This window comes from Rhamphochromis longiceps, linkage group LG17 (genome assembly GCF_057381845.1).
Source record: "Rhamphochromis longiceps isolate RC_006_pf linkage group LG17, R_longiceps_female_GT1.1, whole genome shotgun sequence".
Taxonomy (NCBI): domain Eukaryota; kingdom Metazoa; phylum Chordata; class Actinopteri; order Cichliformes; family Cichlidae; genus Rhamphochromis; species Rhamphochromis longiceps.
Genome location: NC_140573.1, coordinates 16,912,472 through 16,933,351, shown reverse-complemented (window position 1 = coordinate 16,933,351; position 20,880 = coordinate 16,912,472). Strand labels below are relative to the sequence as shown.

At 40.4% G+C, this 20,880-nt stretch overlaps 1 protein-coding gene across 6 annotated transcripts in view; it reads left to right on the top strand.

Annotated features, from left to right (window-relative positions):
• pde4dip (phosphodiesterase 4D interacting protein) overlaps positions 1 to 20,880 on the top strand; it is a 114,617-nt gene that overhangs the window by 9,000 nt on the left and 84,737 nt on the right. For 2 of the 6 annotated variants that reach the window (XM_085385801.1, XM_085385800.1), the window contains exons 1-3: positions 9,675 to 10,256; positions 19,078 to 19,121; positions 20,425 to 20,492. In XM_085385801.1, coding sequence (XP_085241927.1) covers positions 10,231 to 10,256; positions 19,078 to 19,121; positions 20,425 to 20,492 — 138 coding nt within the window. In that variant the 5' untranslated portion in view covers positions 9,675 to 10,230. Of the gene's footprint in view, positions 1 to 2,306; positions 2,368 to 9,674; positions 10,257 to 17,124; positions 17,146 to 18,879; positions 18,993 to 19,077; positions 19,122 to 20,424; positions 20,493 to 20,880 lie in introns of those variants that run through there. The other 4 variants (XM_085385802.1, XM_085385804.1, XM_085385805.1 and 1 more) reach the window with 4 other exon arrangements.

Genomic DNA, 20,880 nt, shown 5'->3' with positions numbered 1-20,880 from the left:
ATCACACTCTGTCCTGTTGTAACTTATGGCATAGAAACTGAACATTTAACAATATTTCCTAAACTGTCTTTGTTCTGATTATTTCCTGATAACATTTCAATTTACAATATTGGATTACACAGCAGTAGGGAGTAGATTTCATCACAGCAGATGTCTTCCTCAAAGTGCTGTAACTAAGTTTAAGGAAATAATTCATCCACAGCTCTCTTCTTCATTGCTTTGTGCCAACACAGTGCAGAGCTACGCTACTCCCACAGAGGTTGATTATTTTGTGCCACACTTCTTCACTGTTTACAACTCTAGATACTGTAAAAAAATTAGAGCCTCAAATCAGAAGTACTTGACTCCCTGGTATAACTCTCAAACACACTTTAAAGTGGAAAACTGGTAAGCTGGAGAGTAAATAGTATCTCACTAAATTAGAAAAGCATCATTTAGCACAAAAAGCCAGTTTGCTGCTCTACAAAAAGCCCTCTGTAAATCTGGGACATCTTATTATTATTTTCTTTTAAAGTCTAGCTTTAATATTCTTTTCATTCATCTGTCCATTCATTTTTATCACACGCGTTTTGAACTATAGTTTTGTTTAGCTATAGTTTAATTCAGTTCAATTTTATATATTCATTTATTTATTTATTGTTAATATACAAATTTAATGCATGTATTTAATTATTTGTTGCTATTAATCTTTGTCTCTCTTCAACAGTATGTCTTTGTCCTGTCTTCATCTACTCACACCCAACCAGTCACACCAGATGCCTTATTCTGTTGGATGCTTCTTCCTGTTAAAAAGGAGTTTTTCCTTTCCTTCCTTCCTTCCTTCCTTCCTTCCTTCCTTCCTTCCTTCCTTCCTTCCTTCCTTCCTTCCTTCCTTCCTTCCTTCCCACTTTTGCAAAAACACTTGCTCATTGGCAGTCATGATTGTTGTGATTTGCTCTATTCACTTTATAATATTGTGGGGTCTTCACCTTACACCTTCAAATTACAATATAAAGCTCCTTGCACTGTTGTTGTGATTTGGTGCTACACAAATAACATTGAATTGAATAAAGAGAAATGGGTGAGTCACTTCATCTCAAGTCAAATCAGATTTTTTTTGCTCAACCATTTAATATTTGCTTAAAACTTTTGTGGTCTTGAGTATTGGCTAATTAAAATATGAAAATAAAAATAAAATAAAATTCCTGCATTCCTGTAAAGCTCCATATTTGAGCACACCCTAATTTTTTTTTAAAAACATTCTCATTCCAAAATATAACTTTTCTGACAATTTCTGAATAATATATATAGTCATATTTAGCAATAAAACAAAAAATAAAAAGGAAGAATGGCGTCTGTAGCTTGAATACATGTGGCACACGTGGAATGTATGGAACACATCCCTTTTTTCATCTGAGCACATGTCATGAAATAAAAACACATTGAGGAGTAACTGAAAGAACGTATGTGCACATAAACACCACACAACGGAAATACACGATTTTACATGACTGTACATCAACTGTGGAATGTAATGCATTATTTGGCCACTAGGTGACATAACATCAATGGCTCGCACAGACTAGTTTGAAGCAAAAACCAGGACCCATTTAAAGGAAATTTCAAATCAAAAAAAGGGAAATTCACTCATATAAACACACAGAGGGAAACACATGTAATGACCTTGTTATTTTATTGTGGAGATGAGGACAGGAAAAAGACAGGAAAAGAAAAGCTCGGTTCATACTCTGTCTGTTCTATAGCCTACATTTAGTTTTACCTTTCACGGTGAATTTTCATTTTAGTAGACTTTTGTAAGTTTTGTAACATTTAAATTCGGACAGCTGTCTCACTTATCGATATCTCACATGCCTTAATAGTATTCAGTTGTAATATGCATTTCTTATCCTTATTCATGTCTCCTATGGTAATAGCGTGCCTCTTGACATGCTGCCAGTCTGTCTAAAAGAATATGTCATCTATCCAAGCAAAGCATTGTTTTTTTTGCACATGTTTTACCCCTCACCTCGCAACTCCCCGCATTGACGAGCCGGTCACATGGTTTCCTTGGACGTCTGCGGGAAGGGGGGGACACAATCTGCGGGCATAAAAATGAAAATCCAGAATACCCTAATGGAGGGGGCCGGGGGTGTGTGTGTGGGGAGGGGAGGGGGGGCGCTTAACCGACCAATGAGCTGCAACGGGAGCATTAGTGGTGGCGTCATAGCAGCAGCATCTCTGACTCCAGATTGAGGTGACTCCTGCAACCATGACCGGATGATGAAGGGGTAATAAACGGATACCGATGATGATGTGCTCGTGGAGGTGAAGAAGAAGATGGCTAAAGAGAGATGCTGCTGTCACCGCAACATACGACTTACATACGAGGTAGTCACGCATCGTCTATTTCTGTTTGTGCTGTAATGTAGAACCGGTTTGGCGGAATAACAGTAATAAAGATGGAGACACTTATTCTCGTGTAACTGAAAACAAATTTAGAGGAAATGCAGTGCATAAGAACGCAATGTGTCGTTATATACCCGCCCAGCAGGCATATTATGTTGTAAACCAAAATCCAGTGTTGATGCTGTCAGGTGGTGATAAGCATCTGATTGGTCCGCAGGAGGTCTGGGACTGTTATTAGTCAATAACTGTTTCCTGTTCCTAAGTGATTTATTGATTTCTGAGCTATATGATTTTCATTAGCAGTCTCAGCACAGAGCTCTTCCTCTACTGTAGCTTTCCATCTAAAGGGCAGTACTTGTGATTTTTCCATCTCTTGAATGAATTACTTCTCTCCAACAAGTTTCTAGGCTTTCTCAAGTGTTTTTTAGATAGAAGACAGAGAATAAAGGAAAAGCAAATTCACATATTTCAATGACTGTTCTGACTGGCAGTGCTGATGTAATTTATGCAATATTTTACATTTATATCAAAAATATTTAGACAATAGTTTGAAAGTTAGATTGCAATTGTACATGTATGCTGATCTCATTATATATAGAATGTGGTCACTCTGATTAGGCTGAATATGCTACATTCTTTCCAATCACATGACAAAGTCCTTTTTGATCAGGTCCTGTGATGTGTTAAAGATCAAATGCTATCATATTATCCCAATTGAATCCTTTGCTCTCCAATTGCAGGCCAGAGTTTCTAAACGTATGATTCCAGGCACACAAACAAGATATCAGGCCCTCTCCTGTGGAACTAGCTCCCAGTCTAGGTTTTGGTGACAGACATCATGTCTACTCTTAAGACAGGGCTTACAGTTAGTTTTGGATTAGGTGACCACAAACCAACATTATTACAGTTTTTGTTTTCTCTAGATTATAGGATCATCACTTTAAATATAACACATTTAAAATTCAATTAATTACATTTTATTTATTTTGAGCAAAATCATGGCAACAGCCCCTAAAATGATAAAATGGTTTAATTCTACACATTTTTATGCAGGTTTTTTTGTTTAACCCACCGAATTAAAGCTGAAAGTCTGAGCTGAGTTGTTTCATTTAAAATTCATTGTGGTAATATACAGAACCAAAAAGGTTGTCTCTGTCTGTCCAAACATTTATGGACCTAACTGTAAGTGGAGTTTTCAGGTATCTGTACTTTACTTTAGTAGTTATTTTTACTTTTTACTTTTACTCCCTACATTTTAAACAAATGTATGTACTTTCTACTCCATATATTAACAGACTTTGCACTTACATCTACTCATGTTGTCATTCAGTGATTCAGGCATAACATTCATTACTTTAAGGACCACTTTTGTGTGTTAGATGAAGATAAACTCAAGCTGTACATTTACTGTAGTACTGTGCTAAAGGTAATAAAAATCTTTTACCTTTTCACTGTTGTAAAGGGTAAAAGGATAGGATAAAATACTTTTTACTTTAATTAAATCAATTAATTAATTTTTTTAACATTTTTATTTGCATCTTCAACTGAAAACCCAAAAGTGCAGCAAGTTCTCAGTTAAACAAATATTTACTATTCATGTACTTTGTTAGGTGTATTTTACACATGTATTTCATTTGCTGACACTTCCACGTGTAAGTGGGATGCATTTATCCAAAAGTCAGTTTTGCAAATAAGAAAGAAAAAAAACCTGTCAATTTTGTGTAATGTTTGTTAATGTTTAATGACTGAGCATTATGTCACTTGTAGCTTAGATTTGTGATATTTGAGCCAAACTATCACACTGAGTTATTGATTATTTATAAAGTAGTTTTTCAAAATATGCGCTTTGGATGGGGGAGGGCTGATAAATGCATTTGTCTTCTGGCTAAATTTGAGTGAAAACACCTGGGAAAATAATGTCCACATGCTCAAACTGTTGATCAGCTATTTTATGATGTTGATTTCTATCGTGAAACATTCTTCGTTTTTTAACAGTACACACCAGTGAATTCTCTTGGATGAAATAAAAAGACAAAAACAAACTGTCATTCAAAGTCTTTCTGGCAGATTTTTGGCCTTTAAACACTCTTCAAGATCGTCATTCACAGCTTGTACATAAACTGCTGAATTAACTGGACAGCAACATCCTCCCAGCACAGTACACAGACCCTGCATCTAATAAGACAGAGAGTGAAGGTCTGTGCCTCATTCTCTACTCATGGTGAAGAAAGATTCACAAAACACTAATAAATCTCTTGTGCGGGACTAAATATTTGCATTCATTTAATAAAAAAGAAAGATGTTTACATACATCACCAGAGCATTCTCATTCCCAACGCGTAACATACAGACGATTTGTCACATATGTATCAGATTTAGATAACAGCTCAAATGGAGTCCTGACAAACTTACTCAAGTCCACTGAAGATAAAGTTCTTAAAAATACAACTTTTTGATCATATTTTTTCTACATACTTTACTACTAAAGGTATTTTTGACTGCGTTGATGGTCAGCTTTGTCAGTCACAGCTCTAGTTGTCTGAGCACTGTCCAGCATCGGGGTGGCTGTAGCTCAGGAGATAGAGCAGGTTATCTACAAACTGGTAGGTTGGTGGTTCCATCCCTCACTGCTCTGTTTGCCTAATATGCATGGGAAAGATGTTAACAGCAAGTTGCTCTCTGATTGCTCTCTGCATGCTCTCGGCATGAGGATGTGTGTAAATGTTAGACAGAAAGAATAGTTTGAATGAGGCATGTTGAATAAAGCACTTTGAGTACTGAGGTGGAGTACGATATGCAAACCAGTTCATTTATAATGGTCCAGTGTTTCGAATTTTTGTTGTGGAATAATGAAATGTTCTTTTGACATGTTTTTATTGGAGATTCAGTACCGGAATTCCAGGAGCGTGACCACGCCTCCAAACACGCTCCTTCCAGTTGTCATCTATATATGTTTCCCCAGTTCTACAAGCTGTTCATTCTCATTTGCCCCACCATCCTGCCCCTTTTCAATTCTTTAACTTCTTCACTTCCATTTGGTACATGGGGACCTGCCAGGCCCCTTCGAGGCCTTCCCCAAACCGCAGCTCAATTCATGTCCAAGCCATTCACCTTTACCTACTAAAATGCTGCCAAACCTAAAATGAGGATGTGGGCCCAGTGAATTATAACATATGTATATTATTTTCTAGTGCTTCTGAGTTTGATTATTTGCCGCTCTTGATTTCTTGTTTAGTTATGTCAGTTCCCTGTGATGTCCAGTCTATCCGAGTCTCATCTCTGTGTCTTGTCCTCAGTGCCTGCTGTTGGAATTCAGTCTTGCTTCAATGTTAGTTTAGCTTATGTCAATTTTTTGCTTCTGGTCTTTGTTTCATCTTCCCTCATAACCTTATGCTGCATGCTCATCTGTCTGTGTTTTTCTCTGGTCCTAGTTTATCAGTCTGTTTTGCCCATCCGCTGCTCTGTTATTATTTTTGTTAACTCAGTCTGCTGCCTGCAATTAAGATGTGTTTAAATTTAGTTCTGGTCTGATGAGTCCTACATTGGGTTTTCAATTTAATTACTTTGAACATCTTTCAAATAAGTATGAAAGAACAAATCGAGTAACACACTGTCAGAGGTTTACTTGCAAAAAAACAGATACAATACAAAATACATACTTCCAGCCTTGATCACAGGTGCATGTCATGGCAAAGCCAATCACATGTAAGCATATATCATAGTAGTAATTAGTAACATGTTGTATCACATAGTTGCTGCTCATACAAATGTCACGTTCAACAACATCCCAAATATGCTCCACTGGACTGAGATCTGGTGATTATGGAGACCAGTAGGGTTGTGTTTCTCCAAACTTCTATTGTGGAATTTTGGTGAAAAATCTGTGCAAAATATAGCCTCCATATCCTGTTCTTAGATAACAGTAGTGACCAACAGTGTGGTCTGCTGTACCAGTCTGATTCAAGGTCAGATACTTTCAGAAATGCTCTTCTGCTTACATTTTTCTAACAAGCGACTGAGTTACTGTTGCCTTTCTATCAGCTCGAAATTCTCCACTGAAAAAATGAGAGCAGCCCATCTGGCATCAAGAACCATGTCACTTTCACTCCCCTTTCTTCCTAATGCTTGGTTTGAACTTCAGCAGGCTGTCTCTGCCATGTCTACATGCAATTTAGTAAAGTTTAAAAGAAATGCTTCACATTTCCTTTCTGTGTTTGAACACTTTTTATTTTTGCAATACTCTTTCTAAAGTCAGTAAGGTTTTGATTAAAGTAAAAAAAAAATTATTCACTGTAAACGGAGTTGAGGTGACTGGCTGACATCGACCTGTTATAATTGTTAGCCAGCAACAGCAGTCTAAGCACAAGAGCACAGATACAAGATTCAAGGTGGAAAGCTGAAAGTTACGGTAACAAGGAAAAAAAAAGAAAGAATGTCCAAGTAGGAGGGTAAAGGATGTGATTGGGTTAATAACAGGGTGTAGCTTTCTGTCAGGAGACTGGCCCTCGTCTCTCTTGTTTCATGTCTCATGTCTTTCATGCCTGTCATCACCTCAATCTAGAATAACAATATCAGATAACATTATTCATAGTAGTTAAATTTAACACCGAATTTCTACATCTAGCTCTACTGAATAAACTATCCCGTTCTCGTAATTTCTCTTTCAATCTTTTTGGAGCGTGAAGGTCCGACTCAAGTTCTGCCAAAAATAAAGATGTGAGCTCAGTCAAGAGAATTTGACTGATTCTTCTAAACCACAGGAGTCATGTGTGAAATATCTACGTGCTGACACAGCAACAACTCAGTCAAGAGAATAACTAAACAGTGAAGAAAATTGAAAAGTTACAGACTGATAGGTTAAGTGAATAAATTCTTCTGTTATGCAGTGGTGACCACAGCTTGTCAGAAGAGAATAATACGCACACAGAATTAATATGGAATTAAAAAAATGATAAAAATCACAATCTTAGATGAAACTGGTAACTTAATGTAGTCTCATAAACAAATGTCAGTTTCTGTGGTAACAATATTCTGCTAATATACAAGTTAAAGGTAAATGACTGCAGGTGTGTCACACCACCTCCTTCCTGGTATCCATTCCTCAGGGATGTCCCCTCTCTCCAGGATTGTGTTAAACAAAGACCACTTAAAAAGACCACTGCCCTCTCTCCTACATATCCATACTGCCACAGGTATGTCATACCTTCCTACCTTCACACCTGCCTTTCCGCTCTTCTTCCTCTTCCTTAGTGCCCTCATTACTAAATTTTCTCCCGCCATTATCTTCTTTTTCATTTTCCTTATTCTTGTTTCTATAATAATCTTTGAAGTTTACTTTGAAATTGTTTTTGCCCTAACCCCATGGGTTGGGAACTATAGGCCTGATGTAAGGAATTATGAATACACAGTAACACCCAAGACTCCAAGTGACCCAAGCAGTAAATCACACTTGAGTGAAGGGTTTGTTATTTTGGCTAATTGCGTTTGGCTCAGTTGAGGGAAGCCTCTCAGTTCAACCTCTGATTTTCTGTCTCTTGCCCCAATAAGGCCTGCTGGCCAGCTGCACGCTGCGTGCTATGTGTGGAATGTGAGGATATCTATGCTTAGGTCAAGATGGAAGGACAGTGAAGGTGAGGAAGAGAGGAGAAGAGACATTCCCTGTTCCTTAACCCCAAACCTACAGGTCATGTATCTGTATCTATCTGGCAGATTGCAGGTTACACTAAATTATGAATTGACCAGTTTTAGATTTCATATATGCACATAGATCCAAATATAGCAAGGTATCTCTATGTAATGAATATTAAGTGTTATTTACATACTCAGTTCCTATGAAGCTGTTATTACATGGCAGTACATGAAGTAGTAGAATTTACTACTAAACAGGTCTTGTTATCTCAATAAAATTAAACTGTAGTGAGTTATGATCGCTATAATCTTTCTTTTCCCCATTTTGTTTGGCTTATTTTAGCGCGAATCAAAAACAGGTGTCAAAAAAAGGTGCACGAGCTCTTGGCCAGCATTAGCACATGTATTGTGGTTGTGAATAAAAACAGTCAGCAAACATGAACATCGGGTACAGCTGTCTGGCAAATGTGAATCTATATAAAAAACCTGTGGGAGTTTAGAAAGCAGAAAACAATTCCAGTGTCTTTCCTGTTTTTTTCACCAGTTTGTTACCACTACTGTACTACTTTCACTTCATTTCCAAGATTATTGTATACAAAAACATTATTTATCTAAAACGGTGGATCATGACCAAAGGAGGAGACAATTTGATTTTATTTGGATCTGGGAATGTGTTTTAATATTATTATTATTATTATTATTATTATTATTATTATTATTATTATTATTATTATTATTATTATTATTATTACTATTATTATTATTACTATTATTATTATTATTATTATTATTATTTTCTTTTTCATTATTATTATTGTTGTTATTATTATGAGTCAAGGTTTTCCCCTTGCATGAAAACACGTTTTCTGAGTGCCATTAAGATTTGAATTCAAATACAATTTTCTCGTTGCTATACACACACTTTTATGAAGTAAAGTAGCAGCAAAACAAATGATAAATAACCATTAATACTGTAACTTGGCACACCTTGTCTAATTGTGCTTGCCCTTCGTTTACTAAGTGATAATTATCATTATCTGTGCACATTAAACTGAATATGCAATATTAAGAAAGGTAACAGAAAATTAAAACTCCTATGACCAAAGAAGAGGCTTCTCTCTAATTTATAAAGGTCTGGTTCTCAGGTGAATGAATATACAATTTGATCCTTTGTGTTAATAAACTGCCACACCTAAAATTGCCCATAGGAGTTTTTCTTTAAACCAAACACAGTTTAAATCTGATTTTTTCTCCCTACATACAGACTCACACAGACCACACCCTCCTGTTTGGAGAAGCACTGAATAAGAATTTCCACAAACGTTGATCCAGACCACTGTTTTTGACTCCTAGCCTAAAGCTGTCTAGCTTTGATCCTGAGCTCCCTCGGCCAACCTCAATGTGCTGCTTGTTTGTTCAGATCTAGTCGGCACAGCTATGCTGTGATTCTTTTAAACTGATTTTCAAGAGAGTGATAACAGAGGTGCTTAATGCTGCTTTTATGTGAAGGATCTGAACATTTTCTCCAGGAAAAAATGTAAAGCAGTTCAGTGTTTTGTGTTGGAGGAAATTAGTGTCTAAATGCCGCCTTTTACCTGTTGCAACACGTTAGACACACCTACAGGGAGAAGGAGGTGTGCATAAACACACATGCACACTATCAAACACACAGGTATCCTCCTTGTGCTCCACCTGCCTTTAAAAAGTACCAGAGGCAAATAGTCAATAGACAGTGAGTATTTTATTAGAAATGGCTGGAAAACGTTGGTGTGGTTTATACACCCACTGACACACACATGCACACATACCTGGTGAAGCGGCTGTTGTGGAGCATGCTGAGACAGATCACTCTTTCATGGTGAAGCAAGCAGCCTCTGTGTACCTTTGCTCCACGGTGCTGTTTACCACGTCTCTCTGTGACTCTCGCTGCCACGTCAAATGACTGCCTGGGTGCTTGGCTCGCTCCTCTGGGAGCCTCGTGGCCGAAGAGCCTGACTGTGGTCACTCTGCTTTGACTCTGAAGATTCTCTGCAACTTTGCTATTTGCAGCTTGTAATATGCCTGGGTTTGAGTGTTTACTGAAACTCTAATGGCAGCTAGGAGGTAATCGGATATCTTCGGGTCTCTGAAGGCTGAGGCCAAGGACTATTCACCTGACAGATGAGGACATACTATGTACTGAGCTTTTGTGCTGTTTTTTAATGATACAGCTGAAAAATGAGTGGATTTCTTTATAGAGGAAGGTAAGCCTTTGCAACAGTGCTTATGATGAGTCAGTTTGATGAATGTGCATGGTTTGTGAAGTGTGAGTGTGTTGTATTTCTTTGTTCTGTATAGGCATGTGTGAGTGCGCTTTTATAAATGTAACATGTAGAGAAAAGATTTTGTTCTGAAAGCAGAGTCTCATTTACCTTTCAGGAGAAAAGAGAGCTGTTGTGTCAGTATTACACGGAAATTAGCTCAGCCAGCTGCAGTCATTTCAACGTAAACAGCTGCATTATCTGTGTCCACTGTTGTTATTTTAACCCCTTCAGGCATGTGACAAAACATTAGTCATGTTTTATTTCTCATACTAAAAGTAATTCATGCAATTACACTAACAGTGTAAAATATTGTGTCATCCAGTTGGAACTTATTCTTAAAACTGATGAGATGACTGAAAACGTCACGATTTGGTGGCTGCTGCGGTCCAGCAAATGGAAATATTCTACATGTTATTGTCTGGGGTTAAAGTGGAATTTGACAAGGGGGACGCTAAGTTCAGGGCAGCCAGGGAGCAACTACATTATATTACAATTTAGAAGCCTTTGTTACATTTGCCACTATCCAACCCTTGGCCACCTTAAAGCTGAAATTTGGCACCTGTTGTTAAAAAGCTTAATACCACTTTAGATTCAGATTCACGTTAAATTGAAATTGATGACATCCTCAAGAACAAACTTCTGTTACTTATTGAAAACTTAAATATGCAATTATTTTGAAGCATTATTACCTTTCTTTTCAAAGGTCAACGAAACATGAAAACTTCATGTACAAACTATTTAGTCAAATCAAATGCAAACTGCCTAAAAGATTGCTGACTTTACAAACAAATACGATTGTAAAACCTTCTCCCTTGGTAGTTACACTTCCACCACTATCTTTCTATTGAGAATTTGCTCAGAAATTACAATTCAGAATTGAGTGCTTTGTCTCTTTCTTAAAATGTATCTGTTGCTAACCACAGAAACTGCCATATGGATTAATAAATGAACACAAACAGAAGCAGAGCAAAAGATGAAGGTTTCATCCACCCTCTCCAGTGCTAAAGTCCCTTCGTCTAACCTCACAATACAAGAAAAGAAGGCCGTTGCATCACTGAGCAAAAACAAAACATCACCATATTACCAGCCGACAAGGGGAGGTGCACTTTTGTTCTAAACCCAACGGATTATCACACAAAAATTACTGCACTCCTTAGTGACAACAGTACCTATGAAGCATTAAAATGAGACCCCACAAGCGACTACAAAAGTCAACAGTTGCCTGCAAGAACTTGAAAAGGATAAAGTCATTGACCGCCCTACATACATACCGTCATCTATACCAAGGGGATGCTATACCCTGTATTTACGGACTTCCAAGGATCCACGAAGAAGGACTCCCACTCAGACCCAGTGTTAGCAGTATAAACTCAACTACCTACAACATTTCCAAACACCTTGCCACCATCCTTGTGCCCCTTGTGGGGAACAACCCCATCACATCAACTCCACTGACTTCAACAACAAGGACCAGAAACTTGCACTGGATCCAGATGAAACCATAGTGTCCTTTGATGTGGTTTTACTCTTCACTTGCATACCTACAAATGAGGCAGTGGAGACTCTCAGAAAACGACTACAAGAAGACAGCTCCTTGGAAAACTGAACCAGCTTCACCCCCAAACAAATTTGTACACTGTTAGATCTCGGCCTTACCACCACATATTTTAAATACAACAAGGGTTTCTACAGACAAAAACATGGATGTGCCATGGGCTCCCGAGTGTCACCTATTGTAGCCAACCTTTACATGGAGGAAGTGGAAAGAAAAGCTCTTGTCTCTTTTAAAAGGACAGCACCAAGCCATGGGTACAGATACATGGATGGCACCTGGATCAAAACTAAAACCCAAGAAGTTGAATCCTTCAGTGCTCACATCAACTCATTAGACAGAAATTTAAAGTTCAATAGGGAAGACACAAAGGATAACAGTCTGCCACATTGAGGAAAATGGAAACCTTAGCATTGCCACAAGACCACACACACAGACCAGTGCCTACTCTTTGACACCCACCATCCTCTGGAACACAAACCTGGAGAAATCAGGACCCTGTAACACCGGGCAGAAAACATTCCCTCTATGCCAGAAGGGAAAAAGAAGGAACACACATGTAAAGAAAGCTCTTAAAACATGTAGTTATTCTAATTGGGCTTTCATAAAATCACCAAAGATGCACAGAAAAGAAGGTCAGACACCAACTGGAGAGAATCAGAAGGACAAATGGAACTATACTGTCATCCCCTTTTGTAGCAGGTTTATCAGAGAAACTCAGGAGAGTCTTCTCCAAACACGAGATCCCAGTATACTTCAGACCCAGCCGCACCCTCAGACAAAAACTGGTTCATCCCAAAAACAAAAATCCCAAACACAAACTAAACAACATTGTGTATGCTGCACAGTGCAGAGAAGAGTGCTCAGACCTCTACATTGGACAAACCAAACAGCCACTTCATAAATGCATAGCACAACATAGAAGAGCCACCTTGACAAGACGAGACTATATCTGCATCTAAAGGTTAAAGGTCACTGTTACGAGGATGCAGATGTTCACATTTTGGACAGAGGAGACAGATGGTTTGATAGAGGAGTGAAAGAGGCCATCTATGTCCACTGTGAACGACAGTATTTGAACAGAGATGGTGGCTTGTGACACCAACTGTCTGCCATCTATAATCCAGGTTTGAGATCCCTTTCCAGACACCTTAACGCCCAATAACATCTTGTGTCATTTGATCTCAGTAAGTTACATGATAGGGTCAGGCAAGGCCTCATGGGTTCACCCTAAACCTTGGTTGATCAGGGATCTAGAGAAATTTTCTTAGGGTGTCATGGAAATCAAATGGGGTGGCCAAATCAAAGCCTTAAAAAAAAAAAAAAAACGCAACACATATTCCGGTGTTACATATGGTTAAAATGATTCAAATGCAGTAGGTATACGTTTCATATAAAATCACACAAAAAACATAAAATCCTAGTAGTAGTTATATATTTTTTACTGTAAAAACCACAGACATGTTTAGTAAATTATTTTCATAACTTGAAATGCAAATATAAATTGTAAATTTTGAAAACTTATGCACAAATTTTGTAAACATTAAAGTTATATACAACTATTTATCTAAAAATGCAGCCAATGCAATTACACATAATCCTAATACTCTACCTGAGCACTCAAAGCACATTAAACATCATGCCCCATTCACTCAATCACACAAGCACCTTTTCTATGCTTTGTCTCCCTAATATTCACAAACATTCACACTTGGATGCATTAAGCAACCTTCTGATTAGTAGATGCTCTGCTCTACCTCCTGAGCTACAGCGACCCCACTTCTTAAGCAGTCTTTACCTTACAACAGAATCTCTAATCTTCCTCTCATGTCTCCTCTTTCTTTTTTTACTCTCCATCGCAGAGAGTAAAATGATCACGCATTAACATTTTTTCTTCCCTTGGAAATACAGCCACTTCACCCATAGATATCAAATTATGTGCCAAATTGCACAGAAACAGTGTGTGTGTCATACATCATATATTGAGCCTTTTAAAATGATGAATTTGAAATTACCCGGCATTTCAAAAAAGTTGGATTTCGTTCACTCCACTTCTGTGGTGCTAGCTAGATGCTGAAGTACCTTGGACACAACTTATATAAATTATGGTTATATCTTAACCATGAATGCATCAAAAACCCAGGATCGCAAGTTCGATTCCTGCCTGGGGCGTCTGTATCCAGTAAGGGTCCTAAGGCTAGACCCCTTATGCTAAGCGAGCCTACCGCAGACATGAGCGAGACAGATAAATATGAAGGCATGCCGGCTCGGACGTCGCCCGGATCAACGAGGTCCGCGTCAGGTGTTGAGGAACCAGGGCACCCTGACGAAAAGTGGGCTACTGGAACAAGAAGGCATCGGTGGGCAAGAGACGAAAACAGGGCGTTGTTGGAATGCTACTACGCAAGTAACCCCGGCGGAAGGGGCTACATGAATAGGATGACGGACCTATGGATTCTTCGATACCCAACATCCACAATGACGGCGAAACAACTAGTAGCTCAGTGTTCCAACATTCGAAAGAAGGGACTGCTCTCACAGCTAGAGATTGACGAGGTACAACACAAATGCGACGGCAAGGAGGAGTCAGGACACCAGGTCAGGGGGGAGATATCATCACCCCCACCCAAGATTGGGTACATAGCCCCAAGTGCGATAGGAGAAGGATCGTTGAGTGCGAGAGGAACTGACCTGAAAAATAGGATAATGGCCAAGCTTGAAACCTGGATCCCCCGTAGCCGGTTACCAAGATTACGTGAAGTACCCTCAGAAGGTCTGCTAGATGATGTTAATGCAGCACTACGGACAATACCTACAACCACGATTACCGACACTAACAAGCTGATCTACAATACGGCAGCAGTGATCAGTGAGATGCTTGGCTACAAGTTGAACAGCCACAAGGGGCAGTACCCTCCATGGAGAAGGAGGCTAGAGGGCAAGATCAAAGTAGCACGGAGGGAGGTTAGCCAACTAACGGAGTTGCAGAAAGGTGCGACAAAGAAGGTGCCTAAGAAATACAGCAAGCTGTCCATACCTGAGGCCTTGGAAACTGCCAAGCAAAGACTCACAGCCTTGGCCAGCCGCTTGAGGAGGTACACCAGAGAGATAGAAGGCAGGAGAATAAACCAGCTGTTCTCCACAGAACCAGCAAAGGTGTACTCTCAGTGGCAAGGGAACAATAATAAGAGAACAGCACCACCAAGGCTGGAGACGGAGCTATACTGGAAGAGCATATGGGAGAAGGACGCAACCCATAACGGCAATGCTCAGTGGCTAGTGGATCTGAGGGCAGACCACAGCGACCTCCCTGAACAGGGTCCAGTAACCATCACAGTGGCAGATATCCAAGAAAGGGTCTCCAGTATGAAGAGTTGGACAGCACCAGGGCCCGACATGGTTCACGCCTACTGGCTAAAGAAGCTGACTGCACTCCACGAGCGTCTGGCAGCACAAATGAACCAGCTGCTAGTTAACGAGAGACACCCGGAATGGCTAACTGAAGGCCGGACGGTCCTGATCCCCAAGGACCCCAAGAAGGTCCTTGTACTACATGGAAGCTCCTGTCAGGCATCATATCGGCTAAGATGAACAGGCACATGGGTCAATACATGAGTGGGACACAGAAAGGAATTGGCAAGAATACCAGAGGCGCAAAACACCAGCTACTGGTAGACAGAACAGTCAGCCGAGACTGCAAGACCAGACTGACCAACCTGTGCACTGCCTGGATTGATTACAAGAAGGCCTATGACTCAATGCCCCACAGCTGGATACTGGAATGCCTAGAATTGTACAAGATCAATGGGACCCTAAGAGCCTTCATCAGGAACTCAATGGGGATGTGGCGTACAACACTAGAGGCCAACTCCAAGCCCATAGCACAAGTCACCATCAAGTGCGGGATCTACCAAGGAGATGCTCTGTCCCCACTGCTGTTCTGCATAGGCCTGAACCCCCTCAGTGAGATCATTAACAAGACTGGCTACGGATACTGACTACGGAACGGAGCAGTTGTCAGCCACCTCCTGTACATGGATGACATCAAGCTGTATGCCAAGAGTGAACGAGACATCGATTCACTGACCCACACTACCAGGCTATACAGCAATGACATTGGAATGTCGTTCGGACTGGAGAAGTGTAGTCGGATGGTAACAAAGAGAGGGAAGGTAGTCAGAACTGAGGGGATTGAACTACCAGAAGGCAACATTGCAGACATAGAGGACAGTTACAAGTACCTGGGGATCCCGCAGGCAAATGGGAACCATGAAGAGGCCGCTAGAAAGGCTGCAACCACCAAGTACCTGCAGAGGGTCAGGCAAGTCCTGAGGAGTCAGCTGAATGGTAAGAACAAGATCCGGGCCATCAACACGTACGCCCTGCCCGTGATCAGGTACCCTGCTGGGGTAATAGGCTGGCCAAAGGAGGAGATAGAAGCCACTGACATAAAGACAAGAAAGCTCCTTACCATGCATGGAGGGTTTCACCCCAAGTCCAGCACCCTGAGGCTGTACGCTAAGCGGAAGGAAGGGGGCCGGGGACTGGTGAGTGTCAGCACCACAGTCCAGGATGAGACAAGGAACATCCAAGAATACATTGGGAAGATGGCCCCAACTGACCGAGTGCTCAGTGAATACCTCAGGCAGCAGAAACCCAAGAAAGAGGAGGGAGACGAGGAACCATCATGGAAGGACAGGCCCCTGCACGGTATGTACCACCGGCAGATAGAGGAGGTGGCTGATATCCAGAAATCCTACCAGTGGCTGGACAAAGCTGGACTGAAAGACAGCACAGAGGCACTAATCATGGCAGCACAAGAACAAGCTCTGAGTACAAGATCCATAGAGGCTGGGGTCTATCACACCAGGCAAGACCCCAGGTGCAGGCTGTGTAAAGATGCCCCAGAGACAATCCAGCACATAACAGCAGGGTGCAAGATGCTAGCAGGCAAGGCATACATGGAACGCCATAACCAAGTGGCCGGCATAGTGTACAGGAACATCTGTGCCGAGTATAACCTGGAAGTCCCGAGGTCAAAATGGGAGATGCCCCCAAGGGTGGTGGAGAATGATCCTGTGGGACTTCCAGATACAGACGGACAAAATGGTGGCGGCTAACCAACCGGACATAGTGGTGGTAGACAAACAGAAGAAGACGGCCGTAGTGATCGATGTAGCAGTTCCGAATGACAGCAACATCAGGAAGAAGGAACACGAGAAGCTGGAGAAATACCAAGGGCTCAGAGAAGAGCTGGAGAGGATGTGGAGGGTGAAGGTAACGGTGGTCCCCGTGGTAATCGGAGCACTAGGTGCGGTGACTCCCAAGCTAGGCGAGTGGCTCCAGCAGATCCCGGGAATAACATCGGAGATCTCTGTCCAGAAGAGCGCAGTCCTGGGAACAGCTAAGATACTGCGCAGGACCCTCAAGCTCCCAGGCCTCTGGTAGAGGACCCGAGCTTGAAGGATAAACCGCCCGCAGGGGCGTGCTGGGTGTTTTTTTTTTTTTATATATATATATAGTACTATTCTTAGTTAGCGTATTGTCTGTCTTGTTGATGTTGGTTTATGTTGGTTTATAATGGAGCACTGTAACAAAAAATAATTTCCCCCAGGGATCAATAGAGTATTCTGATTCTGATTCTCAGTGTCCCAGGCTGCAAAATTGGCTAGCTTGCCAACCAATAATTCACATGAATTCAGTCTTTGCGTTTGGCTAATAAATGATTTACTGATGAATAAATATCATCATCATATCAGTTATTCTAAAAGATCATATTAGCTGGTGAAGTAATTTGGCAATGTAATGTTAGCAAAAAAGTTAGCTATCTAGCAATCACTGCACGGAGTTGTTGATAGGTGTATTTTGTAAAGTATTCTGTTACGTTACTCAATGAGAGTAATGTATTCTGAATACTTTGGATTACTTAATACATTCTCATGCTTTTTACAACTACATGAATGTACTATTGCTGTGTGATTTATTACTATTACTGAAGGTTACTTGCCATACCAACACCAACTAGATGTTTAAATCTTAATCTAAATGAGTAACAGTAGGTGGACATTAGGTAAAGCTGCACTTTTGGCAGCGAATGCGTATATAGAACAGGTCAGCGGCTCCAAACCGTAGTAAAGGGACCTCTGGCTAATACGTCAGGTTCCGTGTCGGGCTTGTAGCTGTAATCTAGCTTTACTTTGTTGTCTGGGTCAACTTCGCTAGTGAGAGACAGAGAGAGGCGTTGAAAATCTGCTCCAACGGAACTTATTGTTTTGGAGGAAAACACGAACACAGTGTACAGTCGAGTCTTAATAGCTTACTTACAACTGGGCTACACTTCCCAGAAGGCTACATTCTTTAGGGCTATACCTGTAACACTCTGCCTATTGCCTTTATATTAAATAATTTTTTGAACAATAATTTGAAAAAATCTGTTGTCACGTCATTATGCAGGCCGCAAGGTTGAGACACAGGCATTAGAGCCTCTTAATGTGTGTTTTGTTTGGGTTTCCACCGGCACGGAATTACCAAAAATAGAGAGGGGACAGCCTAACATATGAAACAGGAAAAGACTGCCGTGTAATCCCTTTATTTCAACAAAGTAACTGTATTATAAATACCACCTTTTAAATGGTAACTGTAACGGAATACATTTACTCATATTTTGTATTTTAAATACATAACAGCGGTACATGTATTCCGTTACTCCCCAACACTGGTTACAGGATATGTCTCAGGAGTGTAAATGACTTAACCAACCTCACCCAATCAGAGTATTCTCCTATATATGGCGGCTTGTAATTCATGTATATTAGCAGGGGTGCACAGGTTAGTTAACATTAGGTCCCAAAAATGAGGAAGTCTCTAAGAAGTTAGAGTTTCACGGCCAGTTGGTGGAAGGAGTTCTTGGATTATTCCATGCTGTCTTTGTTTACTGTTTCCCCATTGGTGACTGATGGCTGTGTGACTTGAAGCATTTGCTGACTCATTTTCCACCAGCAGCATGTGAGTGTCAGCTTCTCTGACATGGCAGTGTGAAGCAGCTCTGCTCATTCCTACTGCTTTGTACGACTTACTACATTTTCACTCATACATCATGCAGACAGGACTCCAGCAGAAAACAAGTTTAGTGCAAAGATAAGGATCATTATGGTGAAGACACATGGGAAAATGTTCAGGGACTTTACTGATAGCTGTCTCTGTTTTCAGGCACTGTGGTGCAGATAAACGGGCCAGGCCGAAAAGCATGATGGGTAAGTGTCTCCTAATGTATTACAAATGCAAAGTGGTGCTTGTCTTATTTTTTAAATGTGCATTTTCTCCTGCTTCTAAAAATTAAACAATGTTCATTTCTTTGTAAGTAAGCTGCCTTTATCATTCAAACTTGGGTCCTATAACTTAAGAATACCCCTACCTTGGCAGCTTGATGGCCTGTGAAGTATCTTTGCTCTTCCTAGGACAGATCTCCAAAGTGATTTCTGGGATCTGCTGGATCCATTCACCCAGTTTGGTGGTTACTGCCCTGAATGCTCTGATTACCTCAGGCATCACTGTTCTCTGGCTTCTAGCTTCATCATAGTCCTGGGTCAAAGACCAGGACAATGACATGAAATTATTTGTCAAAATTCACAGTATTAAAGTGTGATTTAAATGTGATGAGGATTTGGACAAAAGTAATGTATTATGTTAATGATGGTTCTGAGAAGTCCAATCAAACAAAATGTGTGCTTGCATACTTCTACTATTATGTCATTCATATCGGTGTTCTGTAGTGTTTCATAGCCTGGCTTGCTGCAGGCACTGCAGCAGCTAACATCTCAGCACTTGATCCAGGATACCTTCTAACTTCTTACACAACAGCTTTTTAATCATATTTAATGTGCTGCAATTTTAAAGAATCGTTAGAAATATAAACTCTGCCAAAACTAACGTGATTACACCCCTTGGGATCTTGCCCTTCACTACCACCACCCCCTTTCTCCTGCAGATAATTGCCCCTGCTTTTAAAGGAATAAAATTCAAACTATTATACAAATCGAATTCTAAGTATTGGATGGAGTTTTCTTGGAAAACTCCTGGCCTGTTATAGGGGATAAGCATGGCTTCGTGATGTCTTTAGACCTCTGGAAATATTTAAATTGGACCACAATATACTATATCAATTCTATGAGTGTGTGTATAAGGACACACACAGCCCATTTGTATCTAGGTTTAATGGGTTTATAACGAGGTGATGGTTGATCACACAGTCTCAGAGACGTTGCTCAGAAAACCCTGAAGTGTTTAAATTTCACCCGTTGCTGTTGCACTGATGATTCTCAGAAACTAGAGCAAATTTACTGTAAATAGGAAGCATTCATGAGGAGATTTAAACAGCATTTCGCAGATCAAATGCTTTTTGTTTTTTACTATTAAACACACTGTATACAGCAGACTTGTTCTGTGTTATGAAGCTATAAACATAGAAAACCCTAAGGGTATTAAATTCCTGCAGCAGAATAGCTCCTCTGCGAGTAATGGGTTGATGTGTACATGTTTCTTCTTCTACCTGTGCAGATTTCTCAGGTGACGAAACAGACAAAGGACCCCCAGTACAGATGCACAGCCTCAGAGAGTTTGAACAGGTAAGGATATCGGCTCAGCTACAAACCTGTGCAGAAAGCAGAGCATTCCTTTGATACTGACCGAGGCCAGATATGTCACAGTTTGGTGTAGACAGAAACAAGCTGATAGAAACAACAAATATCTCCTAGTGTTGCAAGAAAATAGCTGTTGAGTTGTGAACTTGATGAGACTACACTAGTGTTAGTCATCTACTGTGTGTCAGACAGGCCCAGGCTTGCCTCTGCCCACTGTTAATTACTATTTAGGTGCGTTGAGGAAGTTGATGTGGCAACCGAAAGTCCTCATGACTTAGAGAGTTCCCTTTGCTAAAGCTGGTTTTCCACAGTCTTGCCACTTTTAGACAGACTGTAAAACTATTTCTAATTTGTGGATCTCTTACTCAGTCGA